Genomic DNA, 25,287 nt, shown 5'->3' on the forward strand with positions numbered 1-25,287 from the left:
AGTCTGAAGACGACGATGGTTCACGAGCGGTATTTGACGATGTAGATCGTTTCAGAAGTCAAGGATGAGACAATGTGATAATGTTTGACCAAGTTATAAAAATGATCAACATGATGTGGTACGAGTGACAGGTTATTTGCTGCAAAATGTCGAAAACTCTGTTTCGTTCAACAACTTTCAAAATTTGACCTTTGCATAACTTTTAAAGGTCACAAAACAATGTTGTGAACATTAAAATAAGGAAACGGGATACGTGCTATAGCTTATTGGAGTTAGTTCGTCGAAGAAGGTCGAAAACCCGGTTTGATTCCCACAAATTTGAAAATTTGACCTTTGTGAACTTTAAAGGTCAAAGGTCAAGGATTATGACCTTTGGTGCAAAACTTCCTCTGGAACATTCCAGGAACAATATAACGTCATATAGGCTATATGGCATTTCGGACTCCTCGGATTATCCATACTTTAATGAAATCAGCGTAAAAACAAACTTGAAGGGGGCGCCACGGGCAAGGTGTTCGAGATAGAGCAAAATGGTTTCAAGACTTTAGGTGGGGAATGACCTCAAGATTATGCATAAAAAATATTGTCATCCTAGCTCTCAAGTTTAGGCAGTCGTATGATTTTTATGTCAAAATTCGCAATTATCTAAGTTTGTGACCTTGTGACCTTGACCTTGGGACGAAAATGAAAAATCGAGCTCCGTGGGGCTATGCAGGTGCCATTGGGCTAACTAAATACCGAAACCCATCAGATTCGACAAACCCCCTCGGAGAAGATGCAAATTGAAATCGGCTACCCCCTAAAAACACGTTTTTTGGGCGTGGCTCCGCCCATAATGGGCGCACCACGCCCATTCTCAGGAAAACACAACTGGATCATGATATAAACCTCCCACCAAAATTTTATCAGGATCGGATCAAAACCCACGGAACTATGCTCGGGACAGACACACACAGACAGACAGACAGATAGACACACACCAATAACGAATATAGTGGTCACTTATTTTTTTTTTTGTGAACCAATAAAGGTAAACAAGTGAGGGCCTCAGCCGACATTCCACAACATGGTCAAGGATTGTTGTGGATGCCTATTACTAGTTCAGGAATGACAAATTATTGGTGACTACCGGGCCGAAGTCTCTCGGACAGAATTCAGACCACCACCCAAAAGGGCCAATATGACCACATGATTTGGAATTACTGTACATGGTTCCTTCTCGCTGAACCCCGATAGATCCTGGTTGAAATGACATCAACAGGGTGGTTTGGATGCAGGATGAGAAAACAGTTCGCTTTCTCTTTAATGTAGAAAAATACAGATTCTCGACCATGGCGAATCGTGGAGATTCTCATCGGTCACTTTGGATTTCCGACCAACCATCTTGTGGGAAATTTCACATCGTTGCGTCACTTCTGGATTGAACGGCTGCTTCAAACCAACTTACAACAGTTTCGGGTTTATTTTAAAAGACAAAAGTTTCGGGTTTAAGACTTTCAGCTGAATGAAATTATTAAGGGCCATTTATACAACTCCACGTTGTAGTGGAACGTACACGTTGAACCAATTTTGATTTTGTTTTTGGAACTCGTGTTTTGAAAATGCCGTTAAATCTCCCACATCCAAGTCACAAATTTTAAATAAAAATTTGGAATGGCTTATTCAGACATTTTCTCAAGCAACCTCCTTCAAAATGACGACAGTTCCATTTGTAAATGCTGTCACCGACTTTGAATTCTGGTTTTCTCAGGTTGGCCTCTTTTAATAAAAACATTACAAGGTGAAAGTCTCATTTGCATTTTGATGAATGTGCCATGATGCCAAATGTGTTTACGACTTGATTAAATATGAAACCCATTTACCATTTCATAGTTTGCTAAAATTCCTATAAACTAGCACAAGTACATACACACACATTATATTATATATATATATATATATATATATATATATATATATATATATATATATATATATATATATATATATATATATATATTGTTGTGGTTTCCACCCGTTCGGCGTTTGAGCGACCGCTTTTAACTAATCGCAGCCACGCGCCCACCGGACGGGCAATCCTCGTCGCAGCTTTCGGATCAACGCCGAAATCCAGCTACGGGTGTGTTTTTCACCACACCACAACCTTGTCAATACTCTACCCGCGCCACAGGGTCCGAACGCCGAATGGTCGATTTACCTAATTATTCGCGTGGGCAGACTACCGAGAGATTGTACCTCAACGGGACCTGCTTGGAATCGTGCCGCTTAAGCAGCTCGCTCCGTTTGGGATTTGCTGAGCGGTGTATTATCGCGAGGCCCCGTTGGACCCGATTAGCTTATCGGTATTAAAAACCAGCTATTTATTCCGAACGCAAGTATGGCAACTCAATGGAGGAAGGGGACGCAACGAGCAGGTGACATTCAAACAAGGACATTTATTTGTCATGTATGCAGTCAATGAAGCAATGCAGATATACAGTACAAGCACGTATGCAATGCAATGAATGGGGGTAGGGACAAGACACGAGCAAACCAAAGACCTGCAGCTGTATCTATTTATTATGTACACAATCACTTAACCACAATTCTACTTATGGACAAGGCACCACCACTTTCATGCAAAGAAAACCCCACGAAAGGAAAGGGTAAGAACAGGGCCCGTAGGCCTTTAATGTTCGCGGAGCTGTGGAGACCGAAGGAGCTCCGTGAGACCGGGCTGGTTACCTGCCACCCTCGTGGTGACTCGCTGGGTGATCCTCGATGTTCCGTCAACACGGTAGTTGGTGTAATGACGATTCGGTTGGTCCAGGCCTTGCTGTGGGGCCTGGTCGATCGGGCCTATCCGACGACGCCTCAGAGGAACGAACGGGCCTTTGCTCTTTCAAGAGTTGATGCTCTTTTACAAGCCCGCCCGTTCCTCAGCGTTTGCTCGGACCGTTCTGTCGCTGGCTGGCGACTTCTCTCCGGCCGTCACCACCGACCCACAGTTCGGCACGGTACTGCAGGCTTGGCTGCGCTCCAGGCTTCGCTGCGCTCCGACGACCCCGACTGCCCTCCACTGGACTCGAACCTTGGCGCTCTCCACCCCGACTCCAGCTCGACTCCAGACAGACTGGACCTCGAACCCAGACAGACTGCTCGCTTGGCGTTCCAGCACGCCTTCTTATGGAGTCCGGGGGTGAATTTGATCTTCCACCTTCAACATTTCACCCCCGCTGGCTCTGCCACTTTTGGCATTTTGATCCGATCTCGTCGTGAAACGCGAACATGCGCGGACCTTGTAGGAATCATCCTTACCACGCGCGGACGTTGTGGAAATCATTGGCTCCCTCCCCAACGAGGGAGTCCACGCGTCTGTCGCGGAGATGCTGTTCGTTGGGATTGGCCGTGGCTGGCGAAAAGATGGTGGCGCAATGGAGATGAAGGTGAGGCGATGTTCGTTTGTGGAGATGTTGTTGAGATGTCGTGGTTGGTGCTGTGGTGGGGATGGTGTGGTTGTTGAGATGCGGTTTTGGTTGTTGAGATGCAGTTGTGGTTGTTGAGATGCGGTTGTGGTTGTTGAGATGCAGTTCCAAAATAAAGATAGCAAAATAATAATACTACCTCAAAGATCACAGCCCGGTTACACGAATAAACCCCTTTAGATATCGGAAGGGAAATCGAATCTGAACACACACTTATCGACATCACTGATCTCTGGGAAACCTGAATGGTGTTCTGTGAATTTCCACAACCGTAACAATATATATATATATATATATATATATATATATATATATATATATATATATATATATATATATATATATATATATATATATATATATATATATATATATATATTGGATTTGGTAGGACCCCAGGAGTCACGTTCAACCCATAAAATAACCATGAAGCTTAGATATTTCCGAAGTGATTCTGTTGAGTTATGGTACCCATTCCTTGGTCATGAGTTTGAGTCCTGTTGGCTGCTGAATCAACACCAGGTGGGATTGACTCAGCCTGTCATCCTTCCCGAGGTCGGCGAAATGAGTACCAGTGTACTGGTAGAGGGGCACAGCATTGGTGGCACTGCTGCACTTCACAAAATGATTGGTACCTAGCAGCCAAGCTGCTATACACAAGAACAGAGAACTCATTCACTCGCATCAGGGACAGGGAAATGCGTTGTGATTGCAGTTACAACCTTCCCCATTATTCTCTTCCTCATTCCCAAAATTTAATCTCCAACTCTGTGTCCAAACCTCATTCCCAAACCCTCATTTTCCAACTCCAAATACTCAATCTCAAACCCTCTTTTTCCAACACCACACATCCCTTACTCCATTCACCTCGTCCCGTACAGCTTGGAATTTCAACACCACATCATCGCACATTGCCTTCATGTCATTCTTTAAGCCCTCACCCATCACCTTCGACTCCACCTGTCCCTCATCCATTGTTTTTTTTTTTACCCATCGCTTCCAGCCTGTTTCCCATCACCTTCATATCATCATCCTTGGCTTCCTTCCTTTTCTCAACCAGCCCAGAGTCCATTCTGCTCATCATTTGATCAAACATCCTTGCTCACTAATCCATTTCCAATGGCACTGGTGATGCCGACCTGCTACTCGGGGGTGTAGGCTCCAGAGGGTACGCCGAATTTACTGGGGGATAAATTTGGGGATGGAGAAAAATTTTGACTCCGGGAGTAAAATAGTCAATGCGAGGGCTCATAACTTCTGAATGTGAGATGAAATTTCATAACTTCTGAAGTGTTAGATGAAATTTCATAACTTCTGAATGTGAGATGAAATTTCATAACTTCTGAAGTGTGAGATGAAATTTCATAACTTCTGAAGTGTGAGATGAAATTTCATAACTTCTGAATGTGAGATGAAATTTCATAACTTCTGAATGTGAGATGAAATTTCATAACTTCTGAAGTGTTAGATGAAATTTCATAACTTCTGAAGTGAACCCTTGTGTTCTTAGGAGGAACCAAGTAATGCTCTCGAAAAGTTAATGTAAAGGGGTGCTCTACATTTATAGGTTAAAACCCGCCATTATGTAAAGTTTTCTTTTGTATACCTTGAAGACGAAAACACAAGATAATGTGCATGTGTGTGATTAATTTGTTTTAAAAAAAATTTGTTGCCCTGTGTTGGTATACCGATGTATATTATGCAACATTCCTTAAACTCGGCAATATCTATGGGAATTTGGAGCGATTGTTTTCCCACACTCAAAGTTAGCTCAGATTCATGATAATCTGAATTGCTCACTAATCATGTAACATGTCTCTGCATCAGACCATACTCCACACTTGATGATTATATGAATGTGAATTTGTTCCCCAAGTTTTATGACAAACAAAAAACAATCATGTAACTAATGAAAATTGCAATAACATAAAGTCAATGAGACTAGGTCAAAATTATGACTTGGAGAAATGATTATACTCACGTGGTCATTGTTTTTCACGTTGAAGCTTCTCCTTACGTCGAACACATCCAAGTCGGTGTTCCCCATCACTGGCATCGTTGATACGAGCCCTGAGCAGCACATTGACAAGTGTGCGACGAGTCTTCACATTTTCAGCCATAGGTGCGTCCACAAATGACAGAACTTCTCTGAAGTATGAGCTTACATCTATTCTTGGGTATCCGAAGAGTTGCCAGGAGGTGGATAGCACTGTGAACCAAGAATGCAGTAGCCAATGTGGGAATGCTCAGTGAAGTCCTCCCTTTATCCAATTCCTGAATAAAAATTGCTCAACACCATATCATCTTCTGCCTCGTCTTCAGCATGTCCGTTTTGGTGCTCGAATGCCAGAAATCCACCGATGAAAACAACTTTATGCTTTAAAGTGTCATTGGAGTTGAGGAGGAGCTACGTGTTGGCAATTGTTGTGTCTTCAAGGTGCTCTAGCTCTCATGTCAGGAGCATTTTTAGCTGTGCCTTCAGGAATGGGAAGTGTGGCAAATCTTGGATCTCTGTTATTCAATTCACCATGGCCAGACGATCGGTATTCGTGGCTTCATGATTGCTGATAACATTGAAGACCTCCTCAATCTGAGACCATCTGCTCATAAGACCATTCTTTGGGAGTTTTAAGTTTTGCTTCAAAATCTCATAACCATACTTCTCCACCTTCATCAGTCGTCGGAATCTGAAGGGTGACTTCTCCCATGAAAGAGAGAAAATGGACCACTCTTCTTCCAATGTCGTCCACCATGAATATGGAAAGATCATCCCAGTTGCACTTCATGCTGAAGTCCAAAAAACGTCTGCCATTGCCCTTTGCAAACTCTTCCACCCAACAAATCTTATCATTGTTATCGAGTTGTTCTCTGCAAAGTTATTCACGAACAGCAGCAGAAGTCATTGTCGTTGGCCTGGGGGAGGTGATCGACTGCTTCAGGCATGACTTCGGCACTCACGTGAAAACTGTCAGAGGTCCCACAGGTCGCTTTCCTCTTCTTGCTGGGACCCATTTGCGGTCAGTGTGATGCCCAGCCAAATAGGTCATCTCGCCAATTCAGACTGGCTGCACTGTCTGGCATCTCATGAATCCATACACAGCAGGTTCCACTTTATGAGCGGGGAAACAACTCTGCTGGAGGGCTTTGTGATTCCCAGGACAGTGGAATGCTGCACAACATTTCGGCATGTTTCCATGATATACTCAGCAATGAACTGTACCTGACATCTGAAAAGAAATTTCATTGATACTATATTAATCGACAAGGAGTTGACTATGTTAGAAGCTGTTTCCACATTTAAATTAATGCATTATCAATAAAATCATAATTCTCAACTTCATAGTTTCTGAATAATCACTTATTGAAGCAATGGTATTGCAGAGTTTAAACAATATTGCAAAATGCATAGTATACGTCGGTCATTGCAAAAAATTATAACACTTATTGATGGAGAAATGTCTGCTATATTGAGTGAAAACTGGGATGACTTCTGTCTATTGTTTGACAAATTACGTAGCGACATGTGAAGTCATTTTCAGTTTTCAGACCAATTTCACAATGTAGGACCCCAGTTCCAGACCCTGAGCGTAAGCGCTGACAGTCCTTAATTTAAGGTGTCTATGCCCTGAGCACAAGCTGAAGTTTTAAACTAATCTGCTTCAATGGTGCAGGAGTACATACAAGTCAAACAAACAACTTCAATGATCACCTTTGGTTCCGATCGATGGTTTTCATGCAGATAATTGACATACTTTAATACAGACAAAGCAGGGAGGGCGGGCTTCCGTCGGTGAACCTGCATGAAGCAGCTGCGAAACGCTGGCTGCTGCTCGTAATAGTTCTTTTGTTCCGATACCTGTCAGCGAAACAACCGTCTGCTTTGAATTGGTACAAGCGCCGTGGACACAAATCCCCTGTCCGTGTTCATAATGCTCCCCTTCTGGAACTTCTTCACAACGTTGCTGCCCACCTGGGTAGCTCCAAACCTGCTCACATTATTGGGCTTCTTGCTTCTCATGCTCAACTACCTGCTGTTGGCTTACTTTGACTTCTCTGCTTCAGCTCCAGGTCAAAAAATGCATTCCAGTTTGGGTTAGGGTTGCTGCTGGGATTCTCATTTTCACAGTGTGGATGTAGTGAACAGCAAGCAGGCTCGGTGCAGTCTCCAGCATCCCCTTGAGAGAGCTTTTTGATGACACAGGTTGGACAGTTGGGTGTGTTACCTGTTTGTCCCCACTGTCCATTCAGTGTTCAGCCATGCCGGCGAAAAGGGTGTTCCATCCGGCATCCTGCTTCGCCTGCTATCCATCGTTTTGGCCACGTTCACTATATACATTAGTTCACTGCAGATACAACATGGGTATCCTCTTCCTGCCGTAGGGTTATGACGTGAGCGAGCTTGACTATCTCTGTGGTGTTCGTCATCACAGCCGACTTGGGAGTGGAGACCTGGCATAAAGACTTGCCATTTGGTATCCTGTTCCAGGACATATTTATCACTGATTGTCGGCTGTTTCACACTTTTTACAGTGCCGCAGAGTCTCCACAACATTTACGTGGCCTCTTCTACAGGGACGCTCAAGCACGCATCTGTGTTGGAAGCTACACGGCTTCTATTTTTCCCCTGTGATGTTTATTACTCTCAGCTCGGTGTGGTTCTTGCTCTCCTGAGGATGTGAGTCAAACTCTTCTTTGCCTTTGCCGGGACTGTGTTCTCCAACTGATGAGCCGGATGGGCAGTACACGATGCCAAATGCTCAACATGCTCCTGCCACCCTTGGCCTTGATCACACTTGTATCGAGCAACGGCGGGTTAAGTCGTGCAGAGCCTGCCCCAAACTTATAAAATGCAGCCGCATCAGGAACGGCGTTACACGATACACATTTACATGGAGAATTTGCGTCACTACTTAAGCAGAAACAAATCTGGTCATGAATAATTTTTAAACCACCTAAAGTCTTCCTGGCTATATCCCGAGTACAGTCACCAAGTTTCAACTCATTCCGTCCAGCGGTTTAAGAGTGCATATAAGTGAGACATTTAAACAGATAAAGGTGGCAGCTTTGTACATCTATACTCATCCTATAAAAGGAGCCGTGCGTGCGTGCAAATTCCACCCAGTAGTTGGACAGTTCGACCAACTCCATGCACAATTTCTAAAATACGGTCACCATGTTGATGCTTACTGCTATGCAAAGTGAAAGATGTCTTTGGAGCCGTCATATTCACAATCACCATGCCCTCCCTACAAGTTTTCCCTCTCGATGGAAAGGGACCAAAGCGACAGTTAAGATGAATTTGAGCCAATGGGCATCATGGGCCTTGTGAAGATCGGCCTCAGCGATTGAGGCAGTGTTCTGTTGTACTCACAACGTGAAAAACAATGACCAAGTAACTATGTGGCATTCTGTCAAGCAGCACTTTTACTGCGGACGTTACACAGGTCCCTGCTATTATTTCCGACTATTTTCTCTGAAAATTGTGAGTTGGAGAGGCGACCATGATGGGTTTCTGTGAAGTCTGTGATAGCATGATAGGGGAGTGGAAAGCATTAAATATTCCATTGTTTCGATGTGGTAATGCCTGTTTGCTTTTATGAGCGTGAGGAGAGAAAGAGTAAAGATGGGACAGCTTTGGAAGGGGGAAGGTTGACACTTTGGGGGAGGAAAGGGGGTTGGGGGGTGGTTTAAAGGTTTGAAATGAGGAGGAAGTTGATGCCTAAGGATGAGGAGGGGAAGGATAATGACGAGGTTTGAGGGGGAAGCCCACAGGTCAGGTCAGGTATAGGAGCATGTTCCTGATCAGCACGTCGCTGCGTCCACTTTCCGCCAGTACTCCAAGGGCCTCTGTCTGGCCATCTCCCAGGCAGATGCCTGGCCCATCCCCATATCTATGAGATACTGATCAACATGCTGCAACCACGAGGCACATGGTCGGACCGTTGGCCACCTCCACTCACGAGGCTCCCTCGCTGAGAGAATCTGGTGAGCAGGATCAGCATCAGGAAAACGAGCCACATGTCCATACAGCCGCAACTGACACTCACGGACTATGCAGGTAACAAATCTCATTTGAGTCTCTCTCAGCAACCACTCATTGGACACAAAATCCAACCAGCGATAGCCAAGGATTCTCCGAAGAGACCTGGTACCAAAGGAATTAAGTTTCCATCTCAGATCCTTGGTCAGAGTCCAAGTCTCACATCCATAGAGCAAGACTGGAAGCACCAAGGACCTGAAGATTCGGACTTTCATCCTCCTGCACAGGTACCGACAGTGCCACACCCCATGATCCAGTGAATCCATGACTCCCCAGGCCCGACCCCGACGTCTGTTGACCTCTGGCTCACAGCCAGCAGAGACATGAATATCACTGCCAAGGGAAGTGAATCTCTCCACGACCTCAACATCCTCACTACAAACAGGTACAGGCAGGATAGCAGCATCCAAGATGTCATTGAAAGCCTGGATCTTAGTTTTGACGCAGGAAACCCCGAATCCCAGCGGATCCGACTCCTCATTCAGCACCTTGAGGGCTTCCAAAAGGATATCTAAAGTCTCCGCAAAGATGACTACATCATCTGCAAAATCAAGGTCAGAGATCTTGACATTCCCAAGCGATGCACCGCAGCTTGATCTCTCCAACATTCTCCCCAAAATCCAGTCCATACAAGTGCTGAAAAGTGTGGGGGCCAGTACACACCCCTGACAAACTCCAGTAACTGGAAATCAGTCAGAGATGGTACCACCACATCTCACAGCACTCTCAGTACCACAGTATAGTTTAGACATCAGATCGATCTGTTTTGGTGGCACCCCACGAATACACTGTAGACGATGTATCTATCGATTTGCTACTACACCATCGTCAAACTAACAAACAACTCATTTGGTGTTTCATTGATGCCTGGCATTGGCTTAATGGTGCGGGCTTTGGATCCGAGGGTCCTGAGTTCAAATCCCGCTCAACTGTTGAATTAATACCAGGTGGGGTTAACTCGACCTGTCATCCTTCCGAGGTCGGCAAAATGAGTGCCAGCATGCTGGTCTACTGTGTCAGAGTGGCGACCCGTCCAGGATTGTGCCCAATAGCCAAGGAGATTGCTTAGGCAGCACTAACGCTCTGCACAGAGTATGGTCCCAATCTCTTACTCCTCCACGAAGACCAAGAATCCTCCAGAAGGCATCCCGATTCACTGAATCAAACACTTTACAGATATCAACATAAGCTGCAAGCAGCCCCTGCCGAAACTCTCGCCTGCGTTCGGTGAGGACCTGAAGAGCAAGGATACAGTCAATCGTTGACCGCTTTGGTGTAAAGCCTGACTGCTCTGGATGCTGGTACTCAAGCAGATGGTGGCGAACCCGATCAAGAATTATCTGAGCAAAGAGCTTGCCCAGCACTGAGAGCAGCGTCACCCCTCGGTAGTTGTTGCAGTCTTGGCGATCACCCTTCCCTTTCCAGAGAGGAACAACAAGGCCCCTCTTCCAATCAGTTGGGATGATGCCTGTGTTCCAGGCAGAGCACAGAACTGCAAGCAACGATACGAGTACAGCATTTCCACCAGCCTTGAGAAGTTCAGCATGGATACCACAGATTCCTGGAGCTTTAGCCCATTTCAACCGGTTCACTGCCCACCAGTGATTTAAAAGGGAAGGTAATTTACATGCTCACATTGAAGCAGTTACAATTATTATTTAATTGGCTCTCATTTTGTGAATATTATCGGAGAAGTTTCTTATTCAAAGTTTGAAACTGGAGGCCAAGTTAATCAAAAATCAGAACTTCTACGATTCAAATATGCAAGTCCCCCCCCCCTCCCATTAAATTTCAAATAGAACTCCCATTACATCGGGAAGCATTATCAATGTATCTGTCGATTTGCTACTACGCCAGCGTTAAACTAACAACTATTTGGTGTTTCATTGTGCAAACCCTTATAACAGTGATATTTACTGTGCGTCGTTTTCATAATCCACACACCGAAAGGTCACGCTCAAACTGAACAAAGCAGTTCTTTTTATCACGAAAGGCCCGACTTCATCTCAAAACTAAGATTTAAACCAGTAATGCCTGAAAAAGCTTACCTGAATCAGTAATGCCTGAAAAAGCTTACCTGAACCAGTAATGCCTGAAAAAGCTTACCTGAACCAGTAATGCCTGAAAAAGCTTACCTGAACCAGTAATGCCTGAAAAAGCTTACCTGAATCAGTAATGCCTGAAAAAGCTTACCTGAACCAGTAATGCCTGAAAAAGCTTACCTGAACCAGTAATGCCTGAAAAAGCTTACCTGAACCAGTAATGCCTGAAAAAGCTTCCCTGAACCTGTAATGCCTGGACCAAGCATACCTGAACCTGTAATGCCTTAAAAGTGAAGGAATTATACAAACTGAAGGTGAACGAACAAAAAATGATGAGAAAACAATTAAGATTATGATCAAGAATGGATATTTTTGTAATCTTAAGAAAACAATTAAAGTATGATTTGCAGGCTTAAAGGTTGTGCAGTTGAAATAATCTTTTCTAATAAATGTGTGTGTGTGTGTGTGTGTGTGTGTGTGTGTGTGTGTGTGTGTGTGTGTGTGTGTGTGTGTGTGTGTGTGTGTGTGTGTGTGTGTCCTCCATAACCCCAAAACCATGAAACCTATCAGCCTGAAACTTTGCATGCAAACTCAGGGAACTCCAAAGAAGTGCAAGTGAAAATTTGGTGTTTGGGTTAATTAAAACACACCTTTCAAAGCTACGAATCGCTGGATACATTGCAATTCTTTTTAACACCCGGAGGCACCAGCGTTTTTGACTTTACTTCATTTCCGCACATGCCATAACCATTATCATCTCTTAAACTGAGGTGAATTACAAAATTTAAGTTCCATATTTGAACTTAGCAGCAGTTCTGACTGATAAAAAAACAAAAATTGTTCATTTGTCCAATTTGGATATATTTCATATTTTGGGCATCTCCCGGAGGTGTGTGTTTAATATGATTGCTAATCGCGTGCCAATCGATATACAGTTCATTATCAATTGTTCATGTTCATTTTGTTTGAGTGCTTAAGCCACTTGGCGAGTGAACTACAATATTTGCACTGTCACTGAACATGTACTGTATATCGATCGACTTGAACAAAGTTCAGAGGGACTCACATGTGATAAATACAAAAATAAAAATGAAACATTTTGTTAACATCACGAAAGGATAGCCAAGGGGTATGCAAGCATGCTCTAAGCTATCTAGCAGAGGTTCAAATCCTGACCCAGCTATAAACTGTCATCCCGGTGTTTCACAGGCAGGGTGATTCATAAATGTGTGTGCACTGTTATGTTAAACTGGACGTCACATCTGCCAGAGTCCCCCCCCCTTTCTCATCTGTCTTTGTCTCTCCCCCAACCCCTCTCTGAATATACCTGGATGGTAGTTATGCCCTGATGGTGGTTATTTCTGCATGTATTCGGATGGTGGATATTTCCACACGTATCCGAACGGCGTTTATCTCCACAAGTGTCTGGACGGTGGTTATTTCTGGATAGACCCTCCCCTCATGCTGCCTTCTCTTCTCCCACCCCTCCCTCTTTTTATCCCCACCCCCCCAAGTATACCTGTCAGCCGCACGGTGGTTATGTCTGGACAGACCCTTCCCTCACACTGCCTCACCTTGCCCTCCCTCCCCTCACGCTGCCTTTCCTCGCTCCCCCATCCCTCCTTCCTCTCGCCCTCCCCCCTCCTTATTACTCCCCCCATTAATATTCCGGTCACCAAAGCGAGGGGTTGTATTTGCTAGTAATAAATAAATCACAGTTTTTCAATTAGTAAAGCTATTAGTAATTGTCAGTTTTATGAGAATGAAGCAATACTTGTAAAACAGACATTTGTTTCAGCATCGTGTGTATTTACAGTGTCGTGCAAATGTTCGATCCGAAGTGCTTCAGCTCCTCTCAACAATGAATCAACGAAGAGTGAACCCGAGGTTACAAACTTGGACGAGTTTCTCACACGAGTTTCAAGGCCAACGGCTGGACTCGTGTCGGTGCAGGTTCTCTGCGTTACCTTTTTGGATAAAGCACCTCGAAATTGAATTCAAAAAAAGAAAAGTTAAATTGTGGATTTTGTGTTTGTTATTTGGGATTCAAGTTTGGTCCTGATATGACATAGTATTGATATAAAGATGAGACGGCATTTTTTTTTTTTAAGGTCTCTGCAAAATTAAACTTCCAAATCTTTTAACCAACTCAACTCGAATGCCTTCAAGTTCAACTGGTGATGAAGAATATCAGTAAAACACAAGTTCCAGTCGATAGAGAAATCTCATCAAGGGGTGTAATCGGTGGAGATTGCCTGGTGGACCAGGATAAAATTAAAAATTCAGCATGTTGCATCATTGCTGAGGCACGGATTCAGAGCCGCTCAAGCAGTGCTCCCTGCACACTTGGGAAGGAATTTGGATTTTTTTTTCCAGTGTACCGGCCCACAATGGCCAACTTTTCGAAAGGCACCGTGGGATCTTTAATGTCCACCAGCTAATGTCAGCAGACGGGATTCCGGGTTTAACATCAATCCGATGAACGATGCGCTTTACAAATCCGACAGTTTATAGCTGAGTCTGGAATCTAACCCAAACCAGATAGATCAGGAGCATGGTGCTTCCTCTGCACTATCCTGAAGACATTTCAAAAAAGGGTAAGACTAAGCATTTCAATATATATATATATATATATATATATATATATATATATATATATATATATATATATATATATATATATATATATATATATATATATATATATATATATATATATATATATATATATATATATATATATATATTTGCCAGCACTCTTCCTTTATTTTGAAAAAAAAAAAAATCCATTCAAGCCTCACCGTAAATTGTCTTCCTTAAACTGTGCAGCAAAGTTACAAAAAACAGGCCCTCTTCATTCGCTGCTTACAAAACCATATTCAACAACAGTCGAGAGCAAATATTGATGCAACACGAACTCATCTTTAAGGATTTGTGGAGAATAGAGCTTTATTTACCCACAAACACCTTGTCTGACCTCAAACAAAAATGAAGCATGGCTATCCTTATACCGGGGATAAACACGGGAAGGTCAGGGATAATGCAGGAAGGAAAGAGGAAAAAAAAAACTGGGAAGGCCACAGACTCCTCACCCCCCCCCCCTCCACCCAATCCTCCCCATTACCCTTCTAACTCTTCCCTTACTCTCCCCTACACCGAGTTCTATTGAAGCAAGGAATGGCCAACAGCAGGAAGGACTACACAAGGTGCATCGAAGACAAAATAATTAAAAAATATCCTTCAGGTGCCACAGCCATCGAGCTTCCCAAAATGGCTCTTCTGTTCATTCCCACAACAACCCGCGCAAGTATTTTGCACAAAAGCGGCATTTTGAACGAGCGGGATGTCAAAAGGACAATCATAGCATGTTACACGGCCCTGAGTTGGAAAGCTCAAAACGTAAGCCGTTGGGAGCATCATTGCTGGAAAAGCGATCCAACCGGGGTCAGGTTATCCTCATGGGAAAAATAAGAATAAAAAATAAACCACTCTGGTGCCTTCTTGGCCAAAGTTCCTTGTGCTAACCACCGTGTCAGAATTCCAGCGATTAGGCAAGCACAGCCTCCACGGCACAAGCAGCGAATGTCATCCAATGTTGGTTACAGTACAAATTTCAATACTCTAGAAATACAGTTAACCCTGAATACTACTAACCCTTAACACCTACCTCATGAAGACCCACCACCAAGTATGCCATTTGACTTTATCTTTTGCTTGTGAAGGAAAAATAAAACAAGGAAAGAGACCAAACCTTACAAAGCATCCACATCCTTGGTCCACAGTGACAAATTGATCTTGCAGTGCCGACCGCCACGGGCCGTGGGATCGAGACACGACACCACACGAGCGCACAGCGACTCATCTTGACCGTGTCGCGTCTTGCACTTAGTGTTTGTGCAAGAAAATTGCAACAGCTTCAGTCTCGACTCCGAAGACTTCATTCGAGAATCCCCGTCCAGTCGTGACAAACGTGAGAAATAAAAAAAATTCAAAATCCTCCAAAGAGCTGCAAAAGGAAATAACCCCTCCCCCTCCCGCTCCCCCCAAACCCCAAACCTCCACCAAACAACAACAAAGCTCTTACAAACACGCAAACAAAGGCTCGTAGATGTGCGCACACAGGATGCACCTGCAAGGGTGTGCGAACACAGGTCGCACCTGCAAGGGTGTGCGCATACGTCCCAGCGTTTACACACACAGAAGAAAACTTGCACTTGTAAACGTGTTATCACCCTGCTCCATGTCATAGCCACAAGACCTTGGCTGATTTTATGCGACAGAGACCCCAAAGAAGAACGGCTCATTTCCATGAGGCTGTGGGTTGGGTCATGGGACGGCTCACCCCTCCTGGTTTCCCCCCTTGAGCACTTCCAACTCCGCTTCCGAGTCGCGCGTGAGCGCCAGGGCCTATAGATGGTCTCACGGACCCACTCCCCGCCGGCCTGTTTTGCACCGGTCCTGGTCGTCCTTGGATAGACCCAGGCCTGAAGTGGCCCATCCCGGGCCGAGCTTGGATCGCAGGCCGGGCCAGCTGTGAGGGCACACGGCTGGCGACAGTGGCGGGGTTGTGATGCAATGGGCGACGATTGTGCTGTTGCATGGCATTGCGGTGGGCCACCGGAGCTCGGGATGTGACATGGGCACGACCAGAACTCTGTGGACCAGTACGCGAAGGCAACATGTCCAAAAGGTATTCTCGCTGCCGTTCAGCTGCAGATTTCTGACTTGTAAGGCCCGGGCCAACATACGATAGGCCGACTCCTCCTGTGGGTTGGGTGAGGAAAAAAACACAACTTAGATTTACCAAAGACATTTCAATCTTCACAATCCTTCCTTACCCGTTGAAATGTTCCCTCACCCTGCCGTGACCATCCTCCGGCCACTGTAATCCAAAAACGGTGCGATTCCCATTGCAAGAATATATTGGGAACATTTACATTCATAAAGGTTACATTTGCTCCATCACTGCATTGTCATTAGAATTCGATAGGCTGTGGCCGTGGTACCAGCCCCACTCTCAGCCGAAAACGAGCTCGACTCTCAGCTGCTCTCCCCTCTGGGCTGGTGCTCATGCCTCACACCTAGCTCGGGTCCACGCTGTGAAAATCAAGGCTTTTAGGATCATTGATATCTCCTGTGATGAAGCTGAGTTTTTGTGTCTGTGTCACACACACACACACACACACACACACACACACACACACACACACACACACACACACACACACACACACACACACACACACACACACACACACACACACACACACACACACACCCCGCAGGCAGGTCGGTGCTCTTTGTCTTCTCCGGACTCCTCTCCGGCTTTGCCCTCCCCCCCTTTCTGTCTGTGCTATGTCCCCCCAATATTTCCGCAGGGCGCTCAAGGTCCGCCAGCAACACCCTTCTGGTAAAACTGCCCAAATCAAGAATCACCACTCACCTTCACTTTCATTCCTCTTTTTTCCCCCACCTCTGGAACAAACTCCCACACTCCATGTTGGTCTTCAAAACAGCTGTTCACCACCATATCATGTCTTCCCCCATCCAAAACCATGTTCTTTTCTACATCCGTTAATCCACCTCCTTCAAAATTAATGGGGGCAAAGCACAGAAAGAGTGAAGGGTGCAAGATCAGAAAGGAGGTAGGAGAAGACAGGGAGACCACCGACCTGTCTGCAATGGCAAAGCGATAGGCCCATAGATCCAGCTTCATTGTGGGAGATTCCTACGATCTTGAAGGCCTCAGTTTCCACAGCGTCAAGCTGAGCAAGGTGTGAGACTGGGACATCAGCCCAAAGGGGAGAGCAGTTTAAGGCCTAAGTCACATTTGCCACGGCGGCCGTGGGGTCTACAAAATCTACGGCCACTAGCAAGTATAGGGCGGCCGCAGTATTTCCACGGTCACACAATGTAGCAGTCACATATGTTTTTATTTTTCGGGGAGCCGCACAGGATATTTATAAATTGTGGAGACCGAAAACGTGGGGGTGCCGTACGGTCTTTGATTTGATGTCACATGGTGACCTAAGGGCGTTCCTGTGGCGGCCATAGAATTTTCAAGGCAGACGCAAGGCGACCACAGGGGGGCCCTAAGGCGAACGTGCGGCCAGACGGACGGTAACGAGTGGGTTCTTTTTTTTTTTTTACCAGTTCTTTTGTTTCGACTTGTCGAATTGCTACGGCGAACGTAGAAATGAAAAAAGTTATAACTCCGCGCTATGATTCCACGGCGACCCCTACGGCCTGTAAAATATAGCCAAACGGTGTAGGGCCACCCTGAGGCCACCGCAGAAACTCTGCGGCCGCCGCACGTTTCTCTAAATTCAGAGGGCGTACGGCCGCCGTATCCTCGCCGTAGAGCAAATGTGACTTAGGCCTAAGTGACTGAACTACTTCAAGAGGATTGTTAAGAAATTAGATGAGATGGGGAGTGGGGTGGAGAGGTGGAGGGGTGGAGGGGTGGGGGAGTTGCTTGATGGTCCTCTCAGAGACAGATAGTGTGTGTGAGATTTGTCAGGAAAACTCTCCGTTCTGTTCTTTAAATCTACTTTAGCTATCTCATTTACAAACTTGAGGTTAAGAGTTAAGCGACTCCACCATGCTAGGTTATGGAAATAAAACTCAACAAACTAGTGAAGAGTGAAGAATGTGCTGAGAGCAAAGTGGTAGCACACAGAGATACCTGTGCCCACTGATGACATGGAATAATTCTGAAAAATGAGAAATTGGAGAGGACATTTGTTGTGTCCAGTCTCGGGTCATGGAGGAGCGAGGTGAAAGAGGGTAGAGGGCAACGGGGTGGCAGTGGGGACACCAGGTGGACATGACAAGGACATGAACAAACTAGAAGGGCACTCGGTAGAGTGCATACCTCCGCCACGTAATGCCTGATCCACGAGAACATATTGGGCCCGATACATATTTGAAATGTCATGCTATATATCGTTTTTGGCCCTATCTCTCAATGGTGAAGAAACTCAAAAAATTATCGGATCCAGATTTGGATCTTCACCAAAAATGAATCAATTCTTCCTTGTCACACACCCAACGTGTCCACCAAGTTTCATCCAAATCCATCAAAAACTTTTTTGAGATATCATGCTATAAATCATTTTGGCTCTATCTCCATCCATCCATCCATCCATTGGGACCATACTTAGTGCAGAGCATTGGTGCTGCCTAAGCAGTCTCCTTGGCTATTGGGCACAATCCTGGATGGGTTGCCACTCCGACACAGTAGACCAGCATGCAGCACATGCTGGCGTAACCATTTCTGGTGGACCTCGGAAGGATGACAGGTTGAGTTAACTCCACCTGGTATTAATTCAACAGTTGAGCAGGATTTGAACTCAGGACCCTTGGATCCCAAGCCCACCACCCTAACCATTAAGCCAACACCAGGCTCTATCTCAATGGTGAAGAATCACTTAAAAAATTATAGTAGTCGGATCCAGATCCAGATCTTCATCAAAATCTAATCAGTTCGTCCTTGTCACACACCCAACCTGCCCACCAAATGTCATCCAGATCCGTCCCCAACTTTTTGAGATATCCTGCACACAAACAGTCAGACAAACAAACAAACAGCCAGAGAGGGGTGAAAACATAACCTCCTTCACCTTCGGTGGCGGAGTCAGAAGGAAGAGGAAAGAGGAGAGGGAAGGAAGTATTACAACCTTAAAGTAGATGGGGAGGGGAGGAAAGCGAAGAACACAGGGCTGGGCGATGACTTGAGGTGGTTGTCTACTGCCAACCCAAGAGGAAAGAGTGAGATTCAACAGAACAAGGAAGGAGGTTCCACAAGAGACAAACAAAGTGGTGGATGTCACGAATGAGCCTGAATTCTGGGAGGTTCACATGGAGGATACTGGGAGAATGTGTGCAAATTGGGATGAATGGGGGAAGGGCACTGGGAGGAAAATCTGAGGACGGATGGCAGAAAATAAAGGCCACAAACCCATCTGCAAAGAGATAACAGCAAGCCATGTGCTTCAGCTTCTTTGTGGGAGATGCCAATGACGACAGCTTTATATTCCACAGCATCCAGGAGAGACAGGTGTGAAATGTGGGCAACGATTCGCAGGGGAGAGAATTACTCAATTGAGCCACAGAAAAAGGCCTTGTGGGCTGAGAGAAGTTTAGATTTATTAAGGAAGGACGTGACACGACGGATGCCCAATCTGCGGCTGACTTTGGAAGCCAGCCTTGAAATGTAATTGGCTCAAGAGGGAGTAGTTGATGGTGAAGCCCAGAAGAAGTTAAAAAGACTAAAGCTCTTCCAGTGGTTGATTGTAGAAACAGATATGTGGGTTCATTTGATGACCTGCACACCTTTGCGATGAGAATGTGACATTTGCTTGGACCGAAAGACATGTTCCGTCATTAGAATAGTATCTGATTATTTTCAGATCAATCGAGAGTGAAACTCCTCCTTATGCCGAATACCGATAAGTGTGAAAATGATGTGAAGATTCAGCCTTTCAACATATCCCCACAGCTTGTTCAGTCTTGAATTTTCTATCATCGTACATTATCAGACCTGAAGTGGAGTCTCTAGTGTTCAGTACCGGACACATAAACACATACATTACTATATTCAACCATTTATCAAAAGGTATAGGCGATCAGAAGGTTGAAGCGAGACCTCCTGAAATCACATTCCTGCATGTACAGGCATGACTCTCACCCAACAGGCAGAAGGTGCCATGCAGCCTACGAATAGATTACACCTGCATCTTGGCCCAACAAATCTGCGGTAAATGCAACACAACCAGCATTGAGCTTTGTCCTTATGATGCAATCGCAATGTACTCAAACACAACGTCGAGCCTTGTGTAAGAGGGACAACTAACTGACAGCAACTACTCCCTCAACTCCACCTTTCCAACAACATGCAAAAATCATGCTCACCTGACATGCCCAGAAGCTTTCCAGAGCTCTGCAGTTGGTGGTGACTGCCGAAGTTGTGCATGACACCGGTTCGCAGTTGAGGCTGGGGACGCCCCGAGAGCTGCATTCCTCCACGTCGCACAATATGCTGCACGGGGTGGGGGGGGGGAATAAATATACCATCAGACATGGGGAATCCCCCGCCATGGAATGAAAAAGGTCATACATATTCCAGATAATGAGGGAGGTGAATTGGAAACAAGACACCATTTGGTCATCATCTCAAAAAAGTTCCCCAGGGGTGAGGAATGTAGTAACCAAAAATAATTGAAATCAGATAAGCGGTTTTCCATTTATTACAAAAAACATTTTTTTCAAGATGGCCGCCCCAGTCGGCCATCTTGGATCCGGCCACGCCCAAAATCAATAGGGTTCTTCTTTTTCAGGTGGTACATGCGTGACCCAAATTTCAAATCGATATGGCGAACAGTTTATGAGTTATCGCACTCACAGCTATAAATGTTGTCGCCCGGACGGACGTACGGACAGCCGGACGACCTGGGTGACAACAATATCCCCCTTCCGCCATGCGGCGGGGGATAAAAAGGAAGAAGGAACAAGGAAATCCAACACAAGTGGAGGCCATTCAACTCATCATGCCTGCGCGAACACCACACCAACCCATCCACACAAGATCCAAGGAAGAAAATGCCAATTTTTTTTTAAGTGTTTTTGTATTTTTTATTCATTTATTTAGAAAGTTTTTTGGTAGTTTTTGGTTCGCGGGCACCAGCAGTGACCACTATTTTCGTTGTGTCTGTGTGTCTGTCTGTTTGTGACTCTCTCCAGAGCATAGCTCTGTGACGTTTGATGCGATCTTGATGAAACTTGGACACAAGCTAGATATCATGGTCTGGTTGTGTCTTTTTGTATGAGGGGCGTCCCACCCCCCTTGTGGGCGAAGCCACGCCCACTTGAACTTTTTATTTATTTTTATTCTCGATTTTTTTCTCACAATTTAATTTGCTAGAAGCTGTGCGTAATGTCCATAAGTACAACATATAAAAAAATCTGATTTGATTTGGTCAATTTTGACGGAAGGGATAGGATTTTTACGGTAGGGCTTCCTCAATAATGCCCGCGAACCATCATCGCCTCACTGCTTGTTTTTGTTATTTTTCCTTTTCTTCCCCTCGGGGAGGGGGCATGGCTTGGTTAAAAACACACATCAACCACACAACTCCCCTTAAGAAGACCCCCACCAACAGCACTACATACACAATCACCCATCAATACTCAAACTACCTAAAAGACTTATCAACATCCCCATACCCCTCTATCTCCATTTCCAGGTACCCATCTAATTATAATTTACACTTATCTACTTTTTCTGCTGCCACTACCTTTCCAGGGAGACTTTTACTTCTTAAAAGGTGATTTATATAATCATTAAAAAAAAGTTATAAACCATCAAAAGAATTTGGGACACCTCCAAGCTGTCTCCTTGTTCTCCCAATTGTGGAGTTGTCTCGTCCTACTCACTTCAACCTTACATATGTGCTCCCATCATTATCTCCTGCTTTCACATATGCACATCCACCATCTCTTCTATCCACGCACCATCACATTATGGAGCATCTCTATAGCAACCTCTACCTCCTCCCATTACCTCAACTTTTACACACACACACACACACACACACACACACACACACACACACACACACACACACACACACACACACACACACACACACACACACACACACACACACACACACACACACACACACACACAAAACCATGAAATCTCAAATGTGTTTGGTGGTCTTAAATTCCACAGTTGAGCAACCAACACCCGGCATAAACTCAGGAGTTACAGCATCATTATTTGATTAAAATGTGCATGTCGGTTTTGGATTTCTTAAGCCTTGAAGTGTGCTTAAGGTTAAACTGGCCTTTTTGGTTTGCACCCTCTACCCGATAAGCTCTGTCCCTCCCATGTTTATGCATGGCGCACAGGGTCTGACAGTAACCATCTTCTTGTTGAACTCCTAAAATCCAGGTTCACTGTTCACGTCTTTTCATTTGTTCCTCTTTTCTCTTACCTGTGGAACCAACTTCCCCAATCTGTTCAATACCATTCGTCCCGCTCGGGTTTCAAGGCAGCTGTTCACTACTACCTCAGATCATCCTCCATCCACACTCATGATCTCTTCTACCCCCAAATGACCCCATTCCCAAGCACTCATTTTTCCAGGTTATTGTGATTTCTCCCCTTCTCCCTCAGCTCTTTTTGTTTAATTTGTTTCTTCCTTTTCTGTTTCATCCCCATTTTCCCCCTTCCTCTTCTTGCAGTTTCATTCAACTTGTGTACAGTTTGTTCACCCCCGTGTGTCCTTCTTGCGGTTTCATTCAACTTGTGTACAGTTTGTTCACCCCCGTGTGTCCTTGCGGTTTCATTCAACTTGTGTACAGTTTGTTCACCCCCGTGTGTCCTTCTTGCGGTTTCATTCAACTTGTGTACAGTTTGTTCACCCCCGTGTGTCCTTCTCCCCCTTTCCATTTTGTTCCCTTCCTTTCTGCTGTAGCTCTTCCACAAACCTCTATCATGTATGCAAAAAACACAAGAAAGAGCAATCAGAGTTTGCAGACACTCGCCAAGACTTGGTAAAAGGGGTCCAAAGGTCAAAGGGATCTCCAGGGTATTAAAAGATGTGAAGGTCTAAAGGGTAGAAAGGAGTCCAAGGGTCTTCGGGGTTCCAAAGGGTCTTAGAGGTCTATGGGTTCTAAAGTGTGTAACGGGGTCTATAGGGTCATAAAAGGTATTAGGGGTCTACAAGGTCTTATGGGTCCTTGTGGTCTTTTGGGTCATGTCAAGGCCAACGTGTGGGAGCTTAAAACCTTGCTCAGATTCTGATGTACCTACATCCAAAATTTTGAGGTGCACAAAAAAATATATATACATATATATATATATATATATATATATATATATATATATATATATATATATATATATATATATATATATATATATATATATAACGTACAAACACACGAACACACAAAAACATTTATATAGATATTTGTATTTCTTTGTTTCAAGAGCTGCTATTATTTATTTGTTTTTCTTTTACTTTCAATTGCTTGTTAATGGTGATGTGCATTTTCTTGATAACACTACATGTACCTTGAATTTGAATATCCCATTGATAGTGTCGAGTTCTCATTTCTGATTTACATAGCTGGGGAGGCCTGTTCCATGACATAATCAGAGTTATTTTTGATCTGTAACACATGCTTTCAAAATATTTTATCATTCAATCAACTTTATTGACACGATTTTAAAACAACTGTCTTAGACATGCAAAACTGTACCAGTGCTCTGCTATCTGGTAAACCGTACTAGTGCTCTGCCATTTGAGCTATCTGGGTGACCCACAGGCTGGACACACAATTCTCCCACATATAGATGCCACTCTCTTTCCCCTTTTGCTTCTGGGGCACTTGCTGCCAGATGGCAGAGCACTGGTACGGTTTACCAGAGGTCTGGGATTCCTGGTCTGGGAATACTATACATTCACAAATAGTACACACATGAGAATCCCAATGCTACACACCCCCTCAGCTGCCGGACCAGTGTGTACTATTTGTGAATGTCTTTATAGCTGTGAAGGAACTCTGGGAAGGGTTTGAAATAGCATAGCGCATACCTTCTTGGGTTGGTCTTCGCATACCAAGGTCTTCTTGGGTTGCTTTATGCAGCTTCTTCAGCTCGAGGAGTGTGGGAGGGGTCAATTGTTTATATAATCCTAGCCATCTGGGTTTCGTGAAGTGAGAGCTGATTGGCTATTCCCTCCATTCACAGGTGAGAGATGTGGGTGGGTCTTTATTTATATATTGACTGCTTTTGACGTTTGCACGTGGTACATGCTTGGGAGCCTCAATGGTATGCATTGCTGTCTGCACCGCAGCTGATGATTCACCAATAAGTGATGAAATCGGTCCGGTAGCTGAGGGGGTGCGTAAATTTGTTGCTCTGGATTTGTTGCTCCTGCTTTCCCAACAAGGGATGGAGGTCCTCAATGCCAGACATGAGATCAGAGCAATCTCCCTCGACATATCGCGTGCTTTCAATATGGTCTGACACCCCGCCCTGCTCACCAAACTCTCTTGTTGTGGTATCCAAGGCAATCTCCACTCATGGCTCACAGACCTCGTCTCCTGTCGCAATCAACATGTGGCCATAAATGGAATTCTGTCATCTCGTCTTCCTGTCCAGGCTGGAGTTCCTCAACACAGTGTTCTGGGCCCAGTGCTGTTTCTCGTTTTCATCAATGATCTTTCCGACTCTGGAAAATCCTCTTTATCTCTTTGCTGATGACTGCACCCTCTGCCGTACCATCTGTCATCCCTCAGATCAGCAAGCAGCAGCCTCTTCACTCTGCAGATCTGGATAAAATCACAAGCTGGTCCAACACGTGGAACATGTCTCACACTCTCACTATGTCTCTCCAAAAGGACCGTATGGAACAATCCCCCCCCTCCACCCCCATCAACTTTCTCAACAATCCTCTTGAAGAAGTCCTTTTATTCAAACTCCTGGGTCTCACGATCTGCAATGATCTTTCCTGGGAAAGCCACATCTCCAAGCTGACCTCCAAAGCCAGTCGCCGATTGGGCATCCTCCGTCGTGCAAAGTCCTTCCTCGGCATACCTGAGCTCCTGGCCACATACAAAGCTTTCATCCACAGCCTGATGGAGTACTGCTCTCGCCTCTGGACTGGTGCTCCTGCCTCTCACCTTTCTCGACTTCACGCTGTGGAAATCAAGGCATTTAGGATCA

General features: G+C 44.9%; 1 protein-coding gene and 1 pseudogene across 7 annotated transcripts in view; one reads left to right on the forward strand and one right to left on the reverse strand.

The window, feature by feature from the left end:
- Positions 1–6,577: 6,577 nt before the first annotated feature.
- On the forward strand, positions 6,578–8,310 carry LOC147015089 (ethanolaminephosphotransferase 1 pseudogene; annotated as a pseudogene).
- A 6,159-nt stretch (positions 8,311–14,469) lies between these two features.
- Positions 14,470–25,287, reverse strand: part of LOC147015090 (transcriptional repressor p66-alpha-like) — a 74,406-nt gene continuing 63,588 nt past the window's right edge. For all 7 annotated transcript variants that reach the window (XM_085849497.1, XM_085849496.1, XM_085849499.1 and 4 more), the window contains exons 12-13: positions 20,460–20,586; positions 14,470–16,310 (exon numbers count right to left, since the gene is read on the reverse strand). In XM_085849497.1, the coding sequence (XP_085705623.1) occupies positions 15,847–16,310; positions 20,460–20,586 (591 nt within the window). In that variant the 3' untranslated portion in view covers positions 14,470–15,846. The remainder of the gene's footprint in view (positions 16,311–20,459; positions 20,587–25,287) is intronic.

This window comes from Eptatretus burgeri, chromosome 12 (assembly GCF_056783735.1).
Source record: "Eptatretus burgeri isolate ZD-2024b chromosome 12, Ebu_testis_v1, whole genome shotgun sequence".
Classification (NCBI taxonomy): Eukaryota; Metazoa; Chordata; class Myxini; order Myxiniformes; family Myxinidae; genus Eptatretus; species Eptatretus burgeri.